Source organism: Mya arenaria, chromosome 7 (assembly GCF_026914265.1).
Source record: "Mya arenaria isolate MELC-2E11 chromosome 7, ASM2691426v1".
Classification (NCBI taxonomy): Eukaryota; Metazoa; Mollusca; class Bivalvia; order Myida; family Myidae; genus Mya; species Mya arenaria.
Genome location: NC_069128.1, coordinates 33,278,861 through 33,303,423, shown reverse-complemented (window position 1 = coordinate 33,303,423; position 24,563 = coordinate 33,278,861). Strand labels below are relative to the sequence as shown.

The following is a 24,563-nucleotide window of genomic DNA, read 5'->3' as shown; positions in this document are numbered from 1 at the left end:
CTTTCACTAAGGTCGGTATCATCCTGCATAAGTTCACGCACTTCCTCCTCGTACTGCGATTGACACTCTTGAAAAGCTTCATGGACAACCTCTTGCCAAGGATCAATACCCGAAGAGTTCTCCGAGGTTACAGACATGTCGTCGTCGCTGTTATCAGACTCGTTTTCATCAACAGATCCAAAAATATCCTCTTGATCAGTAACGTCAGACATAGCGTCTTCATCCGAATCTTCGTTTGAATGCACAGACCTTTTATGTCGCAACATATTATCGCGTCTTCCGAAACTTTTCAAACAAAGATCACACTGGTGCATCGCAACAAAATCCTTAAGCGCTAATGAGGAGGAGAGTGAGTGAAACATTCAGCTTTATACCTGCCCGATGGTAACGATGTTTTCGGACTTTTCTGAAGTTTGTCTCGGCGTTTTCTGTCTAGATGGTGCCACCTTTCTAGGTTTCTTGTTGCCATTATTACCGATAACACCCGCACTGAGCACTTTGCCCTTTCGTTTGTTGCTGGCTTCTTTCATTCTTTGTAATTCCAAGTCAATCCAAGTCCCTTTAGGTTTCGACTGACGGTCAAGTATGCTTTTGGCGATAGCTGTCGTCTGTTCAGCCGGGAGAACCATCCGTATATACATTTTGGAGAGAGGCTCATGTCTGTTTCGAGAGGCATTGCTTTTTAATTTACTCCTCATCTTATATTTTCGTGTATCCAATAGATCCATTTTTTACCAATAATGTACGACTTGACTACTTGTCATCCAAACACTCACTGAGGTTGAAAACTTCACGACACTTGATTTTATAGTAGCATCATTAACCGCGCGGGTTTGTACCAAGTCTTTTCTTCAAATGCAACAAAAATGTTTTCCGATTCTGAAACGTTTGCTCGCAGCATATACATGTGTAGGAATAATACGCGCAGGTATGCCATACTCGTAAATGGTGCAACAGATTCCTCCAGGAAAAGAAAAAGTACCTACATTTGAGGCACGAATATAGACGAATTTCGTTCTCGTTTGGTTCCATTATAAATGCAGATCTGTCAACGGTATTTCGCCGTACACTGACTTTAATTCGACACAAGTATATTTGTTAAAGGAATGCGTACAATGCAACCCTCACGTTTCTCAAATGCTTGGAAAACAGTACTAGAAACTCATTATAGCCTCCTCGTCACACCTCCCTACCTCCAAAATCCTCGTCAATCCCTCCTGTCTCCTGTTGTATTTGAGGTACATACGCATTGATAGGGTGGAAGAAGACTCTGAAAAAGAACCAGAACCTATAAGTAAAAGGACAAGAGCTAAAACTGCAAAGTGATTTGCATATTAAGATTAATTGAAAATCACAGAAACAGACAGTAAATTTTCTGATACATTTATTAAATGTAAAAAGTTATTTGGTAAAACTTAAGTACAATATTACATTAATACACGCAACATGTTTATTTATCAAAAATAAACCGATAATAAGCTCAATTCAAGTTAGTTGTCTTACGCGGTGTCACAGATTTTCTCTGCTCGAAAAGGGATATCACTCAGAAAATTGTCAATTCAAATCAAACGCCAATGTAACTATTGACTGCTTCTCTAGTCAGTTACCTTTCGTGATCGTTTATTTAGGTTTAAAAACTAAAATTATTTGTTGTATTATTTTGTTCCTATTGATAGTTTTTTTCATTAGTGTTATTTCTGTTGTTATACATATGCATAGTTACAGTGTTAGTTCTAACTTGCTCTTGATTTAATCTTGTATTCATGTATGATCCATTTTTATTTTTTTTATTTTTTTTTAACTGAAAACTAATTTTGAACTTCTATTTTCAATATAACATGATGTTACATACCGGATAGACATTTCGGGTTTTGTTCTTCTGGATACTGCAATAGAATCACATTTCATGTATTTTATATTTGTGGATGTAAAAATAATTATCATAGGTATTTTTACTTTTGATAACCTTATTTTATGCGGTTTCATATCTATTCTGTTTTTAATATAATCTCATATACTACCTCATATATTTTGTATGTCGTATATATTCTACCCCATATATCCCATCATATATTTTTTGCATGTCAACATTTTACCTCATAGCATTGTCATGTTCATTTTACATCCTTTACCAATGTAAATATTTTTTCATTAATTCTAAAATCAATCACATCCACTTTTGTCAATTTTCTATCAATAACAGTATTATTTGGTATAAAAGGGTATTTTTTTAAAACAAAAGTTTATTGTCATGTTAATGTTTGTTGACTGTTTTTAAGTTTGATTTAAGTTGTTGTATTTAAAAAGATGTTATATTTCCTAAAGGTATCATCCTTAATAAAAAATATTTAAAAACCCCACCTCTCCTTTTCCCTTTGAGTTTCCATATATTGTTGAATCCCCAATAATTGAGATCTCATGGTTTCTAACTGAAAAACAAGAGCAATAAACATTAAGAATCTGGTTGTGGTTTGTGAAACAATTTCCTACTTGTAAATTTAAATTGATCAATGTGTGTGTATTTGAATGCATTATGGCTTAATTCTGTCTTGACATAACAAATTGGGTTTTCAAATGTCACACATGAAGTAAAATAAAAATAACTTGAAATTGTTAAATAATTCAGTAAAGCAAATTATAATCACAAAGTCGGTTCAATAACAGCAAAATCAACTTACTTGTTCAATTATTGTTCCTTGCTGTTGTAAAACAGCATTTTGTTCTTTTAAAGAACCAATCTCTCTTTCTAAGGCAGCATTCTAAAAAAGTTACAATAAAAAGCTTACAACTTAAAGAGGCAAACCACCAAATACCAAATCGGATAAAAAAAAAAAAGATAAACATATCAAAATTCCCACAAATTTAATATCATCATATTAGGTATACTAAAACTAGCTTACTGAGTAATTGTCTTTCCTAAAAAAAAAAAAATAACGTAAACGATATTTTAATTCTAATATAATAAATAAGTTGATAAATCGTAAAAAACAACAACAAAAAACACACCTTGTGGCAAAGCAGGCTGTTTTCCACCTGGCACTTTAAAAGCTGTGTTAACACGATGAAAAAATGTTGGTTAGCCATCCTCACTTAACAAAGGTTAAATGTACACTGATGAAAATATATAGGTTAAAAATCATAAATGTGAGACATCCAGTAACCATAACACAATTTTATTTTTCAATTAAAAAAAGGGTTATCATAGTGACTTTTCAAAAATGATGGTATGTTAAAATGTAATACTTTCATATCTAACGAAGATGTTTAATTCTCATGGTAATGTAATGTTTAAATTATACCATATAATGTTTAATTTATACAATTTTATTTAATGATATAATAACGCTTTTCATAAACAGTAATATAATTTACATATATTTCTGATTTGAAACTCAGATTAGTAATGATACATGACCCACAATTATTATGAATGTCAGTATCGCTATTTCATAAATTATTTTTATAATACAAGTCATTTCCAAAAACGTGTGAAATATCAGATAATATTTAAATTATTTTAATAGTAGGTCGAATATACTTTTATAAGTATGTCATGTCTAACACGCACTTGTATAACCAAAACAAGTTTAGTTTGAGCTGTTTTTATTAAGTAAATACAAACCTTTTAAAACATATGTAAGCACATATACAAAACACAATAATGCACACATATTAATAGGTATAACTAAGCATTTTATTAAAAACAAAATTAAAAAAACTAAAATCTTATATAATGTTTCTCTTCTTATGAGTAAGTAAAGTGAAAATAATGCTCTAAAAACAAGACACATGTACTGGTATGTAAAAGTTATTTCCCATACACCAAATATTGTGTTTATACTGACACCGCGTAGTACTGACGATAGATCAAACTCGGCATCAATGAAGCCAAAACATAAACAACCGTTTCATTTATAAAAAAACAATGACTAAATCATATCATATCACCCGTAACGGCTCTCGACAAAAGTACGCCCCTCCCCCATCTTCATATGACACACTAAACCGAAAACCCATAGTTCACAGGTACATCACTCTTGTATACACCTATGTACTCCATTGTACGAGTTATTTCCCATAGACCATATACGATAACAAAAAACTAAGATTGCTCCCCAGCAAAAGGAGCTAAATCTTAGTTTTACTAAGATTGCTCCACCTAGTTTTCTACTACTGGTACTGGAAAATGGCTAGTTTTAGGATCATATAGCCAAATACGCATACTCCATCTTTGGCGGATATTTTTTGTCAGAATCATGTGAATTCAGCAGCGTAAACACGTATAGGTGACTACGCGCCTGTATGCTCTGCATATTTATGTCAATTTGGTTTAAATGATATATCCGTAATGTAACACCTACTTGCTGCTTCACCAGTAGAATCTTCATGGATTGTTAATAGTAAACGAACTAGCACTGAAGTTCCCATTTTTGTCCGAGTCAAAAAATAGAAAATAAATTACAAGAAAAACAAATTCGTTTTGACTTCTTTAATGAATTATATAGAAACATTGTACAAACATATCATGACACTTTAAAATAATTACTATGGATGTCAATTAAACAAAATGCTGTCTTTAAAGATTGAGGCGAACCATTGGATTTTCACAGCTGTCTTAAAATGTGTATTTGAAGCTGCACTCTCAAAGATTGATCGTTTTGACTACTGTTTTATTGTGTGTCTTTAAATGACCCATTTTTTACATAAATTTTAAGACCCAAGTGATATAAGACTGCTGACAAAAGTTCAGATTGCAGTTTAGCATAATTATGTTTAAGAAATGATGTTTTATGGCTAAAAGCATTTAGTGTCCAGCAGCCAATTGTCTAAACGTGGATAAGTCCTAACCAGCGGTTATCTTTTGGTTATTTCCCTGGTTTGGTCAAGTTATCCGAAACCCGATTGTATAAAATATAAGTTATCCTAACCAGCGCGTGATTCGGCTAACTTTTGGACAATATTTAACCGACTTCTAGGAGTATGGATACCTGACTTATCCAAAACAAAGATGGCGGACAAGACACAAAAAAGCTCGATTCCCAACTTACTTCGACTATTTTACAGACACATGGACTCTGCCTAAACAGAAAACAAATGTTATAACATCGATATCCATGATAGTCATGAATTTAGAGGTAAGAAAAAATCAATTTCTTATTTGTGACCCAATTTATGCATGAAACTTATCCACGGAACCTTGAAACAAAAACAGTGACAACAAGCTGCATTTTGAGAACGATATTTACCTTGTTATTGTGTGCATAGTATTCCATAATCTTACACAAGTCACGACTCTGGGTCGAGACCAACAATTGATTACATGTCTCGCCCTTACTGTGTATAGATATACCCTCGCTTTTAACATATTTTATTTCATTTCCTCATATTTACAATCAAAATAAACCGCGTGTAAACATTAAGAAAAGTTGACAGCAATGACGTCATTTTCAAGGAATCTTACCCATTCTAAAGTCTATTTCTACAACTTTCTATAATACACCCTGGTAGAGGCACCCAGGAGGATAATTGCTACTGTTAAGTAGTATGTAATTATATTAATGAAAACACATAAAGAAGTGTGTGCGTGCTTGCGTGATATAAATGAGTAAATGTAAGCATAATCGTGATTAACTGTATCCTTCAAATAACATGTCATAGATAAAAAGATAGATCATACATTATTTAGCTTTATTGTATATAATAAATTTATGTTTCAGTTGAGTGGTTTTACCAGCCAAAGTCGGAAGAACTAGTGTTGATTAGTTCTACATGTGTCCGCTACAGTAGGGAATGGAACCAACACCAGATCTTACACATCAAAAGCAGTGAGGATTTACAAATATATTTAAATGGAGTTTTACAGGAACATTCAATGTAAAGCATGGATTTCGATACTTCTGCTTTATTGCTTATTAAATAGTTTAAAAGTGAACATTAAAGTACTTTAGAGACCAAATTGCATTCTGTTGCATTAAAATCATGTTTTGACATTCCAGTTCTTGTAACTTATATAGGTTATGCACCAGTCAATTGTTACCACGCCCCCCCCCCCCAGGTCCGGGGTATAGCGGGGATAGCCGGGTAAATTGGGCCGTGTTTTTACGTTCCAGGTGGAACCGCAGTGCCAAGTGAATGCGGTGGTTTTGTCTTCGCAAAAATATAGCGCGGAAAGGGCCTTACCTTGGGTCCCTGGGGTGCGGGGGCATTTGGCGGGGATTTTACCAGCTGTTTGTCCCCGCAAAGTCCCCACTAATCCCCGGACCTGCGGGGCGTGGTTACAACTGACTAGTGCGTTAGTTTTCATGGTGTTTTAACGAGGCATTCCCTTCATTGACCTTTAAAATATGTTCAAATGCCTAAACGCACATACATGATTGTTATGATTTAAAATATTCATTTTACTATTCTTCAGATTGTAGCCACTGGATGACCAAGTTCATTTGACAGACTCCTGTTTTAGGAAACACCACAAAATGGAACTTAAAAATTCATGAGAGGAAGAGCAAACGCTTCAAATTGCTGCTCCCAGAGAGCTTACTTGTCAACGTCCTATCTTGTATTGAGAGGGTTACATAATAAATGTTTATTGTAATTAAATTAATATATTTTTCATTAGATTTGTTTTCTTAGATCTTTTTCTTGCTATTCAAATTAGCATACTAATGGGTAGTACCAACAGTGTAATATAAAAGAAATAACAAATAGCACTTCGTCATGTTGAAACAATGTTTAGTCTGATTGTTTTTAATTGGGATGTACCAAAAAGTCATTTTATATTTAAATTTCACTATTATTAGTTTTCTTTGTAAACTATTCATTTGACAGTTAATGGCAGGATTGGAAAATAAACAATATAATGTTTGACATTTTCTGATATTGATATAAAAATGGTTTTAATAAAGAACATTTTGTCTAAATGATAAATGGTTGGTTTAAAAAAAATCTTATAACAAATATGATAAAATAAATACTTTATTGCCACTGTGTTGTTATTTAAATAAATTTGCATGTCTCTTCAACACTAACATTAAAGATTTGATTAATCTTAAATACATGTGTACTGTTGTTACACATTGACTTTGATTTTATCTACATAGTTTTATGGAAATAAAGACAAGAAATTATATTCCATGTCTGTTGATTTTGTGGTCCTGGTAAGTGGAAATGGAATTACATAATGGTTTATCTAAGGCCATATAGTGAATAAGTTTAGTGTAATATAATATTATATGCTGAGAGAGTTATATTGTAAACTAATGATGTCTCTGTATTGATACTGATACCAAAAGGCACCTATGATATAACTGTGTTTAAATTTGAATAATAATACCCATATACTATTCCAGTCAAAGCTACTATTTTGAATAACATATAAAACTAAACGTTTTAATGTCAACATTTAAAAAACATGATACTTATCTTTAATTAGTAGCAAAAGGAATGGTCTGATACAAAACTCATTTGATTTTTTCAAGGACAAAGTTGAAACTGACTATACATTTCTTAGATGGCATCTTCCACAAAAACCACACACTTGAATGGACGAAGCCATTGCATTTTAATGAAAGTGATATTTTTTTATTTCGGGTTAACAAATACAATTTATTAGCAGCTGGTATTCTCTTAAAACTTTTCACGGTATATTGAACAAGATTGTATGAATGTTGTCTGCATGCTCATGCATTTTAGTTGCTGCAATATCAACCATATAGGCAAAGTAAAAATTCAACACCCCTGTTTCTGGAATGAGCTAATCCCTTCAGATGTTGCATGTGTAATATTTGTCAAACTATTTTTGACAGAAGAAGCGTATACATTGTTGACAGTTTTTTCAGGTATTTGGTTGAATATTTACCATTTTAATATGCTGGGCAGATTTAATGAAGTTTGTCATTAAATCTGCCGATGCACAGAATTCTATAAAATTCTATTAAATTGGTACTACTGTACCATGATATATTATATTTTCATTTCCAAAGGTACATCATAAGCCCTATAAATTGGTGTATATTACAATAATAGGTACATGTCCACGCTACTGTGGTGTTAAACGCTGTAATGGATTTGATCGGTATTTTTTTCATTAAAATTCAACGACCTTTTCGTAATGTCGTGGTATATGCCGAAAAAGTCAACGATGTTAAAAGAAAAATGCGGTAAACACGCACTGACCGGAGCCATGTTTATCAGTGCATTGTGAGTATTTTCATGAAGTTTTGGTTAGGTTAAAGTTGTCCAAGTTGGTTAACTTAGCCGCCGCATTTTCTGCCTTTATACAAACGGATAAACGGTTTGGATAAAATGGCCAACTTGGTTAAAGTTAACCGCTGGACAACTTTAACCAGCGGTTAAATCTAACCAACTTTTGTACAATTGGCTGCAGAACATTTTCAATAAATGGTTTGGTTAGGGTTTCATCCTTTTATTAAATTTGTAGGTAAAACCCATCATGTTTTAATTGGCTCAACTGGTAAAGAGTCATAACAAAGCAATTTGTGTAAATAATTTAGGCAAATAATAGAAGAAACCTATTAATAAATGATATTGTTTAAGTTGTAATCGTATAATCACTGTTGTAACCTCTAACCATCTGCATTTCCATAATGTATCTAATAAACTATATATCACATGCACGAAAATTGTGTTTACTTATACGTAATTGTTTGACGAGATGCTTTGTTGCATAAGTCGAACAAAACTTCAGTTCTGTTCATTCCAGTTCACCAGAGTGATGGTGCTATGCGTACCACACTCTGGTTCAATCGCCCCGATTCTGAGTGCAAACAGAGAAAACTTCAGTCAATCAGAGACGTTTCGCTGTTTTCTTTTTATATATTGTTTTGGAGTCGGCAAACCGTAGCGATTGCCTACAGCCAATGAAAAAGAGCTTTACAAACACAATACAAATTAGGAATCCTGACAACCGGCGTGAGAAAACAGTCAAGCTGTCCATGATGATGATTGATGACACGTTTACCGCATATTTTGTACTTATATCTCCAGTCCGTTAAAATTTCAATATAGCGGCGACGACGAAATATTTAATAAATATAACACACCACTGAGGGTCATAAAAACCGCCAGTCACCCCCCCCCCACCCCCCAAAAGGGCATATGGACCGAGGTGTTAGCCGAGGTCCATTCCCCTTCGGGGGTTGATTGGCCGGTCCTTATTATGCCATATGGCCCATAGTGGTGTGTTATATTTCTTATATTATAGCTAACTAGTTTTCCGGTTTAAGATGCAATCTACAAACTGATAGGTAAACATAAATATTGCGGGTGTACTGTAGGGGTCAGCATGTAATCGATATGCCACACAATGCACTGCACTCTTTACGTGCGAAATTGGAAATATATCATTATTGCTAAAACAAACAATCTGAACAAAATGCAGAAAAACGTTCATTAACCATTTGAACACATAATACAATGCGATAATCCGTTAATTAGTATGTTTGTTACGGGTCTTAATTTCTCGAATGATGGTGGTATTCTTTCACGTATTGTAGCTAATGGCAAATAAAACATATTTTAAAGAAACAAAAAAAAACTAATTTTTTTAATTGAAGTCAATAATAGCACATATCCAGACATTTGTAATTAGTTTACTACAAGTACTATCCCTGTTTACATGTACGCCTTGATTAATAAAACATCGGTTAAAGTAAAACATCGTTGTAAATGTCTGACCTTTTTCAATTCGTCAATGTCATGTTTCATTTTTATCAGCTCATCACAAAGCTCGTTCCTTGTTTATAAAAGTGTATAAGCAACGTTTACTAGACAATTCCATACTTTTTACTAGACAATTAAATAGCATGGATTTTGATTTATTTGGCCCGTTTAACTCAGGCTTATTTAACGTCATATCTTAGTGCATCTATTCATTAAAAAACCTATAGAGGAAACTCACCTTTTCAGATTTCTCTATGCCCTGCTTCGCTTTCAGTAATTCTTGTTCAAATGTCTTCTTTGTCTAAAAGCATAACGGTCAAAGATAACGTTAATAGATTAAACACATAGACAACGTAGTGCGTTTATCGATTTTTATATAAATAAATTCAGAACAAAAGTTTGTAACAGGTTTCACCTTTTCTAAATGATATAGGTCTTGCCTCACTCGTTTCAGCTCATCGCTCAGTTCCTTCTGTGTCTGGAACAGTGTATGAAATTGAAGGCAACATATCAGTATGAATAACGATTACTATTGAATTGTATACAAATAAAGCTTAATACTAAGGCCAGTTTCATGACAAAACTAAGACAAGAACATCTGTTACCGCCTGAAATCCTAACATCAACAGGAATAATGAAAGGTTCAAACAGGAGGCTGAAAGGACTTCAGTTGTTTTTTCTCCAGATAAGGTGGTCAACAAGGGTTCAGTTGTATGTTGTGAAAGTATTCCAGAACAACTTCAATGATGTTTAATTTTAAACGTTTCACATTTTAGCGTTTTAACTGTTATGAAATAACAAAATGTCAAATAAAATGTTCACGATCATATCGACAAATGTAACGGATAAGCATAAACTGTTTCTTAACATTAATTTTCTGAAGATTTTATGTGTTAAAAACCATGGCGGGCAGTGCAACAGTTAATAGAATGCCCTTGGATTTAAGTAAGGTTGTGATTGCTTTGCAAAAGTGAGTCACATAATCATTTATAATTGGAACAACGAATAAGTAAAGTAAAACAGGGAATCATATTTAAATTCATACTATAGGGATAAAAGGCCAACAGTTTACCAATGAATAACCGTTTGTATATATTTACATGTATTTGCCACACAATTTCCGATTTCTTTTTCAATAAATTCCTTCAAGCCCTATCGCAAACTGCTTTAGTACCTTTCTGTTCTGATATATAGGTGAAATTTGAAGCATACGTGTATGTCCATGACGCTTTTAAACACTTTGTAAATGTTATTCAACTGACAATTAAGGTATATTGTTAAAGATTATATTATATTTAAAACACAGACAATTACTCAGACAGACTATCATAACTGACAGTATTGTATGGACAGCAAGACGTGGAAAAACATGACCAAATTATGTCGCTAGCCTTATATGCATACTATAATCAAACTATATGGTTAAAATGATGAAAAAGTGTTTATGAAAAATAATCAGTGGACGTTTATCTACTTGATATACACTATTATACAATAACGACAACTGGTTTCCCTAGTAATCTTATTTGCCAACTTATTTTCCTGTCAATCATATTTGACAACTGGTTTCTCTATTGAGCATAAGGGACAAAACGATGGCCATTATCAAAAGAAACCGTTTGATATGTGTTACTGCGTTTTTTACCCTTTTAAGAGGAAGTGCATGGCTGTGTTTTGTTTATTTTGTATTATAATACAAGAAAAAACGATGCAAACAAATACAAAATCTACAAAAAACTGTGACAAAAGGGTATGGACCGAAACACTCTAAGTGAGAGACACACAACGTGTTTAACACCAAATACAGACCGTACAAGCATACATAAACTGTTTAAGGTGAATTGTAAAGCGGGCAACAATTGATAATCATTTAACATGCTGTCTACTGAAAAACACGATAATACTGGAGGCTTTAACTAGCTCATCAGTACTCAACCTTACATATGTCCAAAGATGTTCCGTTAATTGCAATTTGAAAGAATAAGCTTTTTCGTTAAACAACTTAAATACTTAAACACAGGTATTTAACGTTCAGATACAGATATTTCATTTCATTGCCTTTAAGTAAAACATTACTGTACACACTTTAAATATAGTTTGATGCAGTGTTGTTTGTATCTGCAGTTTAGTGTATGGTAGGCCTTAGTATTGTGCCTTTTCACACGACCTCTGTTGAACATTAAGCAATTTTCAGTGTAGTAATCGTTCAATAGCTAGAAAACAGATCTATTCGATAAAGGTCGAAACGACACTCAGACCTTTTCAATAATTCATTTAAAAAATATATAAACATAAGCATCCTTAAAAAAATTGTTATCATTTCTATTTGATTCGGTTTAAAACAGAAAGAATATTTCAAAATGTTAACGTAGTAATGCGATGGAATTAAGTTTTGGTTATTCGGGTTAAATTGCTTTCGAGAAGAAACAATACAGTTATTCTTACTTCAACATTTGTCTAAAGATTATTCTTGGGTAATATTTAACCACCACGAGCTATTCCGTGACTGTAAAAGTGATCTTGCAAAGACAAAATAGCCCCGATGGCACTTGGATTAAATTTGCTACGTACTATTTGTATCGTACTGCAGTTTAAGACAATGTTGTGTGACGCTTTACCAGATCAGATTTGTACAAACCTTTTCTGAGTAATTTAATTTGTGTATGGCCTGATTCAACAGTGCAGTGAGCTCCCTCCGTGTCTAAAATCAAACATGTAAACCAATAACAATAAAAGGTCTATAAAGAAATTAAACGTTTTAAAAATGATTCAGATTTAGTCCAATTAGGATATTCTTATAAGTATTAGTACAATGCAATTTGATATACACTCGACAAATTTGTTGATGTTACCATGCAACTGAGATAAAATGCGACTTGTAGATGGTAAGAAATAGTTTGAAATGTAACAGTTAATAGCATGTAATCAACCGACATCATACGAGATACCTTGATTATTTTTGTAGCTGATGTCACAACATCGTTGGCATTTCCATCGTCACTTCCATTTACTTCTTCCTGCTGTTCACAAACCTCCTCCAAATCCTCAAACAGGCATTTTAGTATAACTTTGTTTTCTTTAAAGTCAACCCCATTAAAACTATGTTTGTTTTTTATTTCTTTGAGGTGAGATCTGGCATCCGAAACCTCTTTATCAAATTGTCTGCTCATTAGGTACAAGTGCCCAGCCATATTATTGTCAACAAAATTATCAATTTTACTTTCTTCATCTTCACACCAGTTAGTTTTCTCATCACATAGTTTAGTAATGTGGGAATGAGTGGCCAAGTTTTCGTTCTGTGTCTCTGTTGTATTGTCTTTAATTCCACTTGTTAATTCATCTACCTGTCGTTTAATCTTGTTTCCCAAATCCATACATTCTTGCATACATCTATCAGCGTTTTTCGTGTAGCTCTCCTTGCTTTGTTCTGCTTCATCTTTCAAAAACATAATTTCATCTTTTACCTCCATCAACAATGACTTCATTGTATTGACTTTCTCGCAGTCAATGTTAACTACTGCATGCAACAAGTCAACGACTTCTTTTCCGCAAGAAAGATGTTCCGAATGAAGGCATCTGCCACATATCACGGAATCATGAATGTTACAAAGAAAAATAGCTCTCTCGGTCGGATGCTGCTTACATTTTTCTTCTGTGATGTCCCGCAATATGACTTTTGAATTTTCAGTACCATCGTCATGGATTTTCACAGCCTCATGCATAATGATAGTATTAGTTTTAAACATCTTTCCTATCTTGTGAATATTAACACATATTTCACCAACGTATCCACAAGTTTTGCAATACCCAACTGCATGTTCATTACTGCACATTTCACACTGAATCTGCGTTGATGCCATGTCAAATGCTCATGGAAGTTCAAGGTATAATAAATTAAACCAAAACGTTCTTTAATGCGAAAGTTCGACTTGAGTTATTGTTATTTGTCGATTTATTTATTCACTGTCATCACCAGCCCGTCATATGATATTTGAAGGTTATCATCGTCATTTAAGTTCAATTATCACTGATAATAAGAACATTGAAATTATAAACAAGACCATGATAATACAAAATGATAACATCGAGTTTGTTACAAAGCTAACTGCAAGTTACGTTATCCATGAAAATAATTACTATTAAGACCTTAAAGCCGTGCCAAGCACTGTATCAATTGCAATCATAAAGGCTTAATAATATGCGTGTCCGCGTTTCTAATTTTGGACTGTGTATCGATCGATTCCAGCAAATGTTATATTTTCATATAAAACTACACCCATGTTTTAGATATTTGAATGATACGTATAAAAATGGCATGATAGAAAAGTATCAGTTATAGTTTGATTAGATTTTTGATCGATTAGTGTGATTTAAACTTAATCTTGTCTCTAACATGTATCGCATAAACCCAACACGAATCCTATTTATAGCAAGCTGATTGTATGTAAACATCCCTAACAAATATCACATGTACCGTAAACATATTATTTTCTGCAAGCTGATTGTATGTCAACGCCATGAGATCAAGGAACGGAGAATCCACAACAGGATAATAACGAAATTCACAAAGCAGCAACATTAAACATACCTATACTTATATATTAAAGCTCGATAACGTCATAACCAATCACGTTTATGACCGTGTAATTTCGATATGGCTGTCAACTATGTTTTTTGACCCGTTCCGTTTGGATCAATGTACATCTGAATCAGTGCGTTATATAAATAATGCGTCTGTTTTTATAAGTACAAAAGCAAAAGTGGCATGTCAGTTTGATTGGACGGGTTTTAGGGATGCTCAATTCGATGTTTTCGAATTGTGCGGTTATTAGTATGCTCAGGTGCGGTTTTTATGAATATAATGTTAATATTATAACAATATCTGTATTGTGTGTATGTAAGTGTGTTGTTAATTAAGGCGAGTTTATGGTGATTTGCATGCATTTTTCCATTCTTATTTTTACATGTATGTTAAGTGTATAGCATACAATAAAAATATTACCATCCAATGACTTTGTCGCACACCTTTTACACGATACAATACTGTAATATGTAAGTGAACTAACTGATAACTAGATTTATAATACAAACATAAATTTGAGGAAACCACTGCTCAGATTATAGTAGTATACACTGAGTGATCATTTAATGAGCTGTGCTGATAAATTATCGTGATTATCGGGATGACTGAATGCACTGTAACGCCGCATAACAGCATCGCCGCATTAACAAAATCGACCACGTTTATGCGGTGATTTTCAACGCATAAACAGGACTTTCTTATGTGGCAAAAAGGCACACTTTCGCCACATGAAAAACACAATTAAAACACATACTAGTACACTAGTAGTTGATAAAGTTTCATCAAGATCGGACTTAGGTTTTTGTGTCCACTTTGAACTAGACTGTTTGAGGCTTAAATTTAGACAAAGATTTAGTAAGATCGGTTTAAATGTGAAACAAATTGATCATTCTGCGAAAACGTTCGAAATGACGTTTGGCCCGACTAATGGTGGGATTATATGTTACGACAACGCACAACACCGTCATTAAATGGGACCTTTTAAATATTGAAACGTCGTTTGACGTAACATATATTCTCGCCTTTTTCTAAGTCTGACGGGCCTTGACAATGCGCACTTTCAACGTCATTTCACACGTTTCTAGAAAAGTCGGTTGTTAACGACGGCAAACAACAGAAATCCAACAATCCCCACAGCTCCACATGTGCTCTTTGTGCTCAGATAAGCTAAGAATTATTTCAATGTCAAGAACCACTGGTAATTGTGTTATTGTGAAATTCATTCACGTCTAAGTCATCAGCGTATATCTCTGGTTACCAGGTAGATAGATAGACGAAAGGAAAACATTTGAAAATAATATTGCTCCAAAAATTTCAACACAGCATTAGTTTTGCGCACATGAACAAGAGGACCAAGATAACTGATATAAGGTCATCATGGACGTCTTTCTTTCTTTGATTGTGTTTTTATGCACTAGTCATTTGTTACCAATAAAATGTAGATGTGAACAATCCAAGGGGAGTAATAATTTATTTTCAACTTTCAATTTTGGCTCAACTTTAAAATATCACCTTAAATTTGACCAATTTGCCTGCCTACATTTCCCGTCTTTCTTTTCAAAATGACAGTAATATGCTACGCCATAATCTTAATCATCATCATATTCAACAACATCATCACAGCAACCACCATCATCATCACCACAATCACAACCAAAACCACCACCACCATCATCCCCACAACCATCATCATCATCATCATCATCATCATCATCATCATCATCATCATCATCATCACAATCATTGTCATTATCATCATCATCATCATCATCATCATCATCATCATCGTCATTGAAATATTTTTAGCTTTATAATAAATGGTTTAGTTAATCTTCTTTATGTGGCACAGTTGCACCCCATATAAGCAATTTTTGCTTTATGCGTTGAGCGTCGCCGCATAAACGTGGTCGCTCTGTTTATGCGTTGAAAATCACCGCATAAAGGAAAAAAACATGTGTATGCGGCGATGCTGCTATGCGGCGTTACAATGCACTGGCAAACAGGTTTTATCTTTATCATGAGTAAATGAAATATTGTCCTTGCCATTTCAATCGATAATTTACATGTAACGACCTCGTTTTTATCAAGATTATTCGGTTTAATCATTTAGTGTCAAGTATTGACATTTCAAGCACTCTATGTCGCTCTAATTTAATCTAGCAATACTTTTACTACAATCAAAACGTAAGCACAAGTCATTTCAGTCAACACAAATAAGTGAATTGTATTTTAATGACTGGATTAAGTAAAATGCAACAATCGAATGAAAAGCGTTGATATCAAATTATCATTCCTTATGTTCTCTGAAGAAAGAAACCAATACACATTGTATTAAGCAAGCAAACACCTTCCTTGTTTAATTAACATCTAATTAAGAGCGATATTCAGTGTCTACTATTTTATTTAAGGAATTCTTTATGAAAAGAGTTAAAATGTCTAATTAATTGGGAATATATATATTGTGAGTTTACTAGGCTACTATATAAGTATGCAAAGTAGTTAAAAGGGCATTTCATACCATTTGGTTGGCTTTGTTCGTCGATAGTAAATCTTTCGGAAACAGAGTGACCATTCACTGCCGCTATGATAATGCAGAGATAAAGCAGCATTCTAAAATGGACAAATACATTTAATAGATGTAAGAAAATTGGAAGAACTATCACACCATACTAACAATAGGGACATCTTATCAGTTATTACAAAGTTCAATCGCGTACAAGAGCAAGATTGTCTGGCAGAAGTGAGATGATAACAAAGTGAATGTAACAAATAATTTTGAAAGTTAAACTTGAATAAAATATACCACACAAACACGTAAAGTTTATTATCTTAAACGTTTCGGCGTGGCGCATTCAACAGTAAATATAAACAAACAATAAAAAGTTAAGCTTAAAACTCAAATGATGTTGCTTTTTACCAGTTAATAAATCTTATATAATTCAAATGCACTGAAAGGTAGAATGTACGTTGAAACCGATATTAATGCACAATTATTTGCTATCGTCAAAATCATGTTGACCTCATTAAATAATTTAGGCATGTGCGTAGATATTATGAAGAGTAGCGTTTATTTCAAACCAAACAAGTCATGTTTTTATTGCAATCTAATGTAAATGAACGACATAATGTTGTTTATTTTAAAGAAAGGTAAGTTATAAGATCACAAAGCAAATACCTGCTTCAAAGAGAATTCTCCAACGACTAACTTTTCTAATGACCTTTGAAAATAGACTTATCATTCGTACTGACTTGCATACTATAAAAAGTTCGTTATCACTGGCAGGCTTTAACACTGATTACATCTAAAATAAGTCCATGTGTCATATTAAAATAAGTTTGTGCATCGATAGTGATTTATTTATGTATGCCGTATTGGATTGTTATAGTTTAAGGGACACAATTATCATAGTTTGGATAAACAAATCATTTTGCAACAACACCAACATTTTTGACAGTACTAAATACTTTTGAGAAAAACTGCTTCAGGCCGTGTAATTAACATAATATTGTGGTATTGTGACTTCTAGAAGATATAAATGAAGATATAAAGCAAATTGTCAAGTGTAGTTATATATTTTCTAGTATCTCGGTATCGTTGTTAAGGTCGTAATAATTAAAAACATTTTACAAATGAATTATTCCATATTTTAGAACACAAAGATTCATCTTAGCAAACTAACATTTAGAAGAAAGAACATACACCGCACTATAATGCAAATTAATGTGAAAATATTTCAAATATATTTCAGAAAAAAACACATTTTTTAGATGAATCGAATATTAGGACGGGTATTCTAAAGATATATTGTTTTGTCCAGCTATATGCATTCAATTGAATAATATACTGCTGTTTAATTTAAAAAAAAAAGAAAAGACGGTCGTAAAATTGTATACAAGTGACGGATCCAACGCCAAGCTCACCCTTGATGAATCACTATATAGTTTTATTTACCTATTGTTGTTTGTAGAAGATTCCGCTTTGATATTCGAGTCGAAAGAAGTCATCCAGGAATCTTGAAATCGAAACGTTATTGTACCTTTTTTTTAAGTTTAAAGCAGGAATAAGCAAAAGCTTTATTCATGTCAAATTAAAAATAAAACTTATATCCAGATATGAATTTGTCCTCTCCTCTGCTTGCAAATCTAAAGAAATTAAAGAATTTCTCACGGAAACTATTTTAAAATTCCAGATTAAAAATAATGCCTATCCACCAGTTATAATCTTCTTCAAACTTTGATATAAAATGGAACAGCAGCCAGCATTAAGATTTTAGAATAATGCTTGATCAATGATTCGATCTTGCTCGCTTATCGGCACACATGTATACACATTTACGTGCATGTTTTCAACATTTTTACACAGAGAAAGAAATATTTCACCCACCAATAAACCACGCTCTTCAAAATTATTCGAGCTAATGTGACAGAGGTATTATGCCATTGCAAATGGTCATTGCCCTTCATTAACCTCGTATGTAAGTTAATAGGCGTCGTTTTTGCTGCTTATCCGCGCTATATATTGTTTTTACGTATTTATATCCTGTTAAACTCTTAAGCTACATTTTTCTCGACCAAACTCCATAGAACAATTGCTATGGCCTTATGCTACGCTGCATCTATTAGTGTTAGTGTTCCTTGTCATTATTTCTTTTTGTGTATGAATGTGAAATTAACTAGACACAATCTTTTGGGTTGTCTCAAAAGGCAACATCTTAATATTACTTTGTGGGTCGGTTTCAACGCCAGCGGCAGCAAAATTGTGTGAATACAATAACTTAATATTCCATATCTAGAGTGTTTATTGTGGTTGGAATCGTCTCCGTACTTTCCAGAGTTATAACTCTTGTATGTCAAAGCATAGCAGATTTAAATGCTTGGTGAAAGTGCTGATGTGCTAAATGTTTCATTTAAGTTCGATTATTTGGTAAATTATCCCAAAAATCCAATCTGCTATATGTAAAGGTAAAATACCTTTACATGTAGCAGATGTATTTATTTCGTATTTTTATGCCTTTCCTCACTATAAATAAAACGTTTATACACTAATTGTTATTTAGTCGCAAATGGATAATTTTATATTTTTAATTTTAATACTTGTCACGAAGCGGTGTTAAACATTTTTAGTATTCATGTGCATTTCTAAAATAAAAGGCTCCAATATAAATGGCAAATGCACTATTAAGGATATAACATGAAAATAAGAAAGTACACAACACTAAATTGCATAGATATTTCAAGCAATGGTTATCAAGGACATTTAACAAAGAAGGCCATTTTCGTTTTATCGAAAAGCATGGATACTGACATAAGCAAACTGGAAGTAAAAACATGGGTTTAAAAATAAAACATTCAGTATGACCGCAGGATTGCAAATAATGTGATTTATTACCTGCAGTTGACTATATTGTGCATCTTTTCTGACTGATATAATAATATTTCCCAAAAGTACTAGTACTATGTGTTGACAAAGCTGTGCTCTATTTATATACATAGTGCGCTTCTCTCCTTGCTTTGGTAACACACAAAACGCAAACGTTCAAACTCTTACTAAATAAGAACGTATTTATTATATATTTAAAACATAAATACTTACGGGTTGTGTTGTACTGATTATGGAACACTTAGCTACTTCGCATACATAGGAATATTGTGATAAAACACAATTTATGGCATACTTGCATATGTAAAATTTGGACACTCATACTAGTAACTAGTCCGATAAATCAAACCAGTTTTTTGGACATCATGTAACATGTACAGATGATGTTTCAATTGTATTCTTGTGAAAAGTCATTCATTTTCTGTTGCGGCTGAAGACCGTGAAACATTTGTACAAAAATGACGGTGAAACAATCTCTGACTTATTCGTTTACAATGACTTTTGATGACCGTCTTATATACCAATGCACATCAAAAGTACAATGAAGGGAAACACCCAGTAGAAAGTACAAAACCCGTAACGAGGCGCAGGGCTAGGACACGATACCACTGATTATACCCAATATACAGCAATGGAAATTAATCTACGAATTCGATTGAAGTTATGAAAGTCAAACCACTGTACGGAACCGATGTATCGATATAAATCAAACCATTAAAATAAACAGATAACCGTCAGAATAATCAAGCCAATCTCAGAAATTCATAGTGGTGAGAGAAATTAAATTACTGTGACTCAAATCTACAATAATAAGAACAGACATTCAATACAAATGGTGTCGTCGTATATTATATGCCACAACGACCAATAAAGCAACATGTGTTATGAGGACTACGACCAATAAAGCAACATTTGTTATGAGGACTACGACCAATAAAGCAACATTTATTATGAGGACTACGACCAATAAAGCAACATTTATTATGAGGACTACGACCAATAAAGCAACATTTATTATGATGGATACGACCAATAAAGCAACATTTATTATGAGGACTACGACCAATAAAGCAACATTTATTATGAGGACTACGACCAATAAAGCAACATTTGTTATGAGGACTACGACCAATAAAGCAACATTTGTTATGAGGACTACGACCAATAAAGCAAAATTTATTATGAGGACTACGACCAATAAAGCAACATTTATTATGATGGATACGACCAATAAAGCAACATTTATTATGATGGATACGACCAATAAAGCAACATTTATTATGATGGATACGACCAATAAAGCAACATTTATTATGAGAACTACGACCAATAAAGCAACAAATCTAATGTGAAATACGACAAACAAAGCAACAATCATATGTTGATGTACGTTGATGTACGTACATATCTACTAGTAGTATGTTGACACGTTTTACCCACGTTAAGGAGTTCTTCAAGACGCCCTTATATAATTCCATGTTTGCTCTTATTTGTTCAATATTGTAGAGGGGGGGGGGTCCAAAACATCATTGGTGTAGTGGCAAATGATTTTGAAAAATAGTAGTAAAACAAGGTTAAGACGGCTTTTTTTGATTGGTTGAATAGACGTGAATAAAGATACTATTTGTAAGTGTAGTTATTAAATTGTTTATTGACTGTTAAAGTACGCTCTTTATTAATGGAACACTAAGTATTAATACTTTTTGGTGAAAAAGGAGGTTGAATATGTTTATAAGAGGTGTATTAAAATTTCGTCTGTATTCACACGGACTCTGTTTTGACAATATGAATATACGTGTCAAAAGATTCAAACAGCAATGAATTGAGGCTTGTTGATGATATTCTTTCAAATTTGAAAACTGGTAAAAATAATGATTTAGATTCACGTCCTGGATATGCATACATATTGCGTATATATACATTTACTTGAAGATCGAATCAATCACCACACACCAACAATTTCTTTTGGTCAATGTTTTTGGCACATTAACTTATCTTTTTGATGTAGTGCGTATTAAGGAAATAAAATGAGCATTTGCTCAATATTCAATTACGGAATGAACATGGCATTATATAAACATGTTAAATAGTAACATACAATTAAAGCATGGGTATGCACATCACTATTACAAGATCACATGATGTTTAGTATTTAGTATGTACATACCTAATCAACTGTTCACTGTTGCGGTAGTCTAAAGTATTCTTTCATGACTCCATTTACAGGATGGCATTTTGTAAGAGGAATTAAAATGATGTTTAAATAATGAATATCCCGATAATCCCAATCTAAAAAGCAAAAGCACGAAAGCATACTTGTGCTGTCATTTTACTTCGGTGTGCTTAGAGTGAAACTTCGACATGTCTTTTATCTTTTTTGAAATATTGATACTTAGTTTAATAGCAACAAAAGTTGAGTCAAAAGACAACTTTCGAGCCAAAGTACATACAGGGAAAGAAGTGAAAACAACGAATTCAAGTACCTTGGGAGTTTCTCTTATACAATGTCAAAACATGTGTGTCTTGGCTAGAAGGAAGGGCACGAGCAACATTTGCGGATATGACAAAGTGTCGAAAACATGTTTCTACAGTTTTGACACCGAATATGACATCCTCAGTACTTCTGAAGTCACGAAGGTCGTGCTGATACCTGTTGAAGGTTAGTAGATATATGTTGTACATTTGGTCGCAGATTTCTAAGCTTTCTACACAAAGGCACACACATTGATATAAAGGAAAATATATAGTAGTTAATCCAATTTATACAATCAGTGTTCAGCGATAGTTCAATATTGTCGTTGACGATAAGAATACCATGTGGATATGTAAGCTTATTGAATGATTCGTTGTCGACGTCCATACAAAGCCCGTACCAGGCGCATTGTTTATATTATCTTTTGAAGTGAGCAATAATGGGTTGTGTTACAAAATTATATTTTTATAAGCTGTAACAAGACTGTGTCCAAAGCGGAGACTCTTGAAAGTGGGTTCTTATATTAAAACAGTAGACATGTAAATCGAGGATTTATTTATAAAAGCAGGAATTTTAACCCAATCATAGATAAAATGTTTTACGTCAATTGATGACATAGAAAACTGAATTTTACTTTTTTTAAACAATTCAAGAACCATAGTCAATCGAGCAATCTGATAAATAGTGTCTTCTTTACATTTTAAACAACTAGTGATTGATTTATGCTTTTTCCGAAAATATATCGGATGATAACACTTCAACTGCAAGCAAGTGTAAAGGAGTATTGATGTATATTGATATAGTAAAGATAATTTCCTTTATGTATTTCGATAATATTCCATTCCAAAATTAATGTTTTATGGCTTAAACCGATGTACGTGAAGTTAGCGGCCTAGCGGCCTAGCGGCCTAGCGGCGTGAAGTTAGCGGCCTAGCGGCCTAGCGGCCTAGCGGGGTGAAGTTAGCGGCCTAGCGGCCTAGCGGCGTGAAGTTAGCGGCCTAGCGGCCTAGCGGCCTAGCGGCGTGAAGTTAGCGGCCTAGCGGCCTAGCGGCCTAATATGGTATCTTATTTCAAAGTAGGAATATATGCTTTTTCTTCTAAACAATGATAAATTAAATGTTTTTGTGCACGAAAACATTTAATTTATCATTGTTTAGCAGAAAAAGCATATATTCCTACTTTGAAATAAGATACCATATTAGGCCGCTAGGCCGCTAGGCCGCTAACTTCACGCCGCTAGGCCGCTAGGCCGCTATATCGCTTGATCGACTTCTTTGAAAAAAATGTTGAAAATCGTTTCAGAGTGATGATTGGTGCATATAAACAGCAAATATATCAGTTTGTTAGCAGAGCAGGCATGTTTGCATGCTATAAAATAGAAAAATGTTTGATAAACTTTTTGGAAAAAATTGTTGAAAATCGCTTGAAATTGATATTTCGTGCACAAAAACATTTAATTTATCATTGTTTAGAAGAAAAAGCATATATTCCTACTTTGAAATAAGATACCATATTAGGCCGCTAGGCCGCTAGGCCGCTAGGCCGCTAACTTCACGCCGCTAGGCCGCTAGGCCGCTATATCGCTTGATCGACTTCTTTGAAAAAAATGTTGAAAATCGTTTCAGAGTGATGATTGGTGCATATAAACAGCAAATATATCAGATTGTTAGCAGAGCAGACATGTTTGCATGCTATAAAATAGAAAAATGTTTGATAAACTTTTTTGAAAAAATTGTTGAAAATCGCTTGAAATTGATATTTCGTGCACAAAAACATTTAATTTATCATTGTTTAGCAGAAAAAGCATATATTCCTACTTTGAAATAAGATACCATATTAGGCCGCTAGGCCGCTAGGCCGCTAACTTCACGCCGCTAGGCCGCTAGGCCGCTAGATCGCTTGATCGACTTCTTTGAAAAAAATGTTGAAAATCGTTTCAGAGTGATGATTGGTGCATATAAACAGCAAATATATCAGTTTGTTAGCAGAGCAGGCATGTTTGCATGCTATAAAATAGAAAAATGTTTGATAAACTTTTTTGAAAAAATTGTTGAAAATCGCTTGAAATTGATATTTCGTGCACAAAAACATTCAATTTATCATTGTTTATAAGAAAAAGCATATATTCCTACTTTGAAATAAGATACTATATTAGGCCGCTAGGCCGCTAGGCCGCTAGGCCGCTAACTTCACGCCGCTAGGCCGCTAGGCCGCTAGGCCGCTAACTTCACGCCGCTTGGCCGCTAGGCCGCTAACTTCACGCCGCTAGGCCGCTAGGCCGCTAGGCCGCTAACTTCACGTACATCTTAAACCGTTACAAGCAGTTTAAGAAAATGCATAAAACATCAATTTTGAAACGAAAATATGATAATCTGCGATCTGATCTTTTCTCAGCAGTCTTTAATCACTGGTTTGCAAATATTTACCCAAATGATTGATCGTTCCATGAC

The 24,563-nt window shown here is 33.5% G+C and overlaps 1 protein-coding gene across 3 annotated transcripts in view; it reads right to left on the bottom strand.

Moving 5' to 3' along the window:
• LOC128240666 (cTAGE family member 2-like) overlaps positions 1-12,980 on the bottom strand; it is a 53,500-nt gene extending 40,520 nt beyond the window's left edge. For all 3 annotated transcript variants that reach the window (XM_052957365.1, XM_052957364.1, XM_052957366.1), the window contains exons 1-4: positions 12,627-12,980; positions 12,317-12,379; positions 10,094-10,156; positions 9,917-9,979 (exon numbers count right to left, since the gene is read on the bottom strand). In XM_052957365.1, the coding sequence (XP_052813325.1) occupies positions 9,917-9,979; positions 10,094-10,156; positions 12,317-12,379; positions 12,627-12,869 (432 nt within the window). In that variant the 5' untranslated portion in view covers positions 12,870-12,980. The remainder of the gene's footprint in view (positions 1-9,916; positions 9,980-10,093; positions 10,157-12,316; positions 12,380-12,626) is intronic.
• Positions 12,981-24,563: the final 11,583 nt, after the last annotated feature.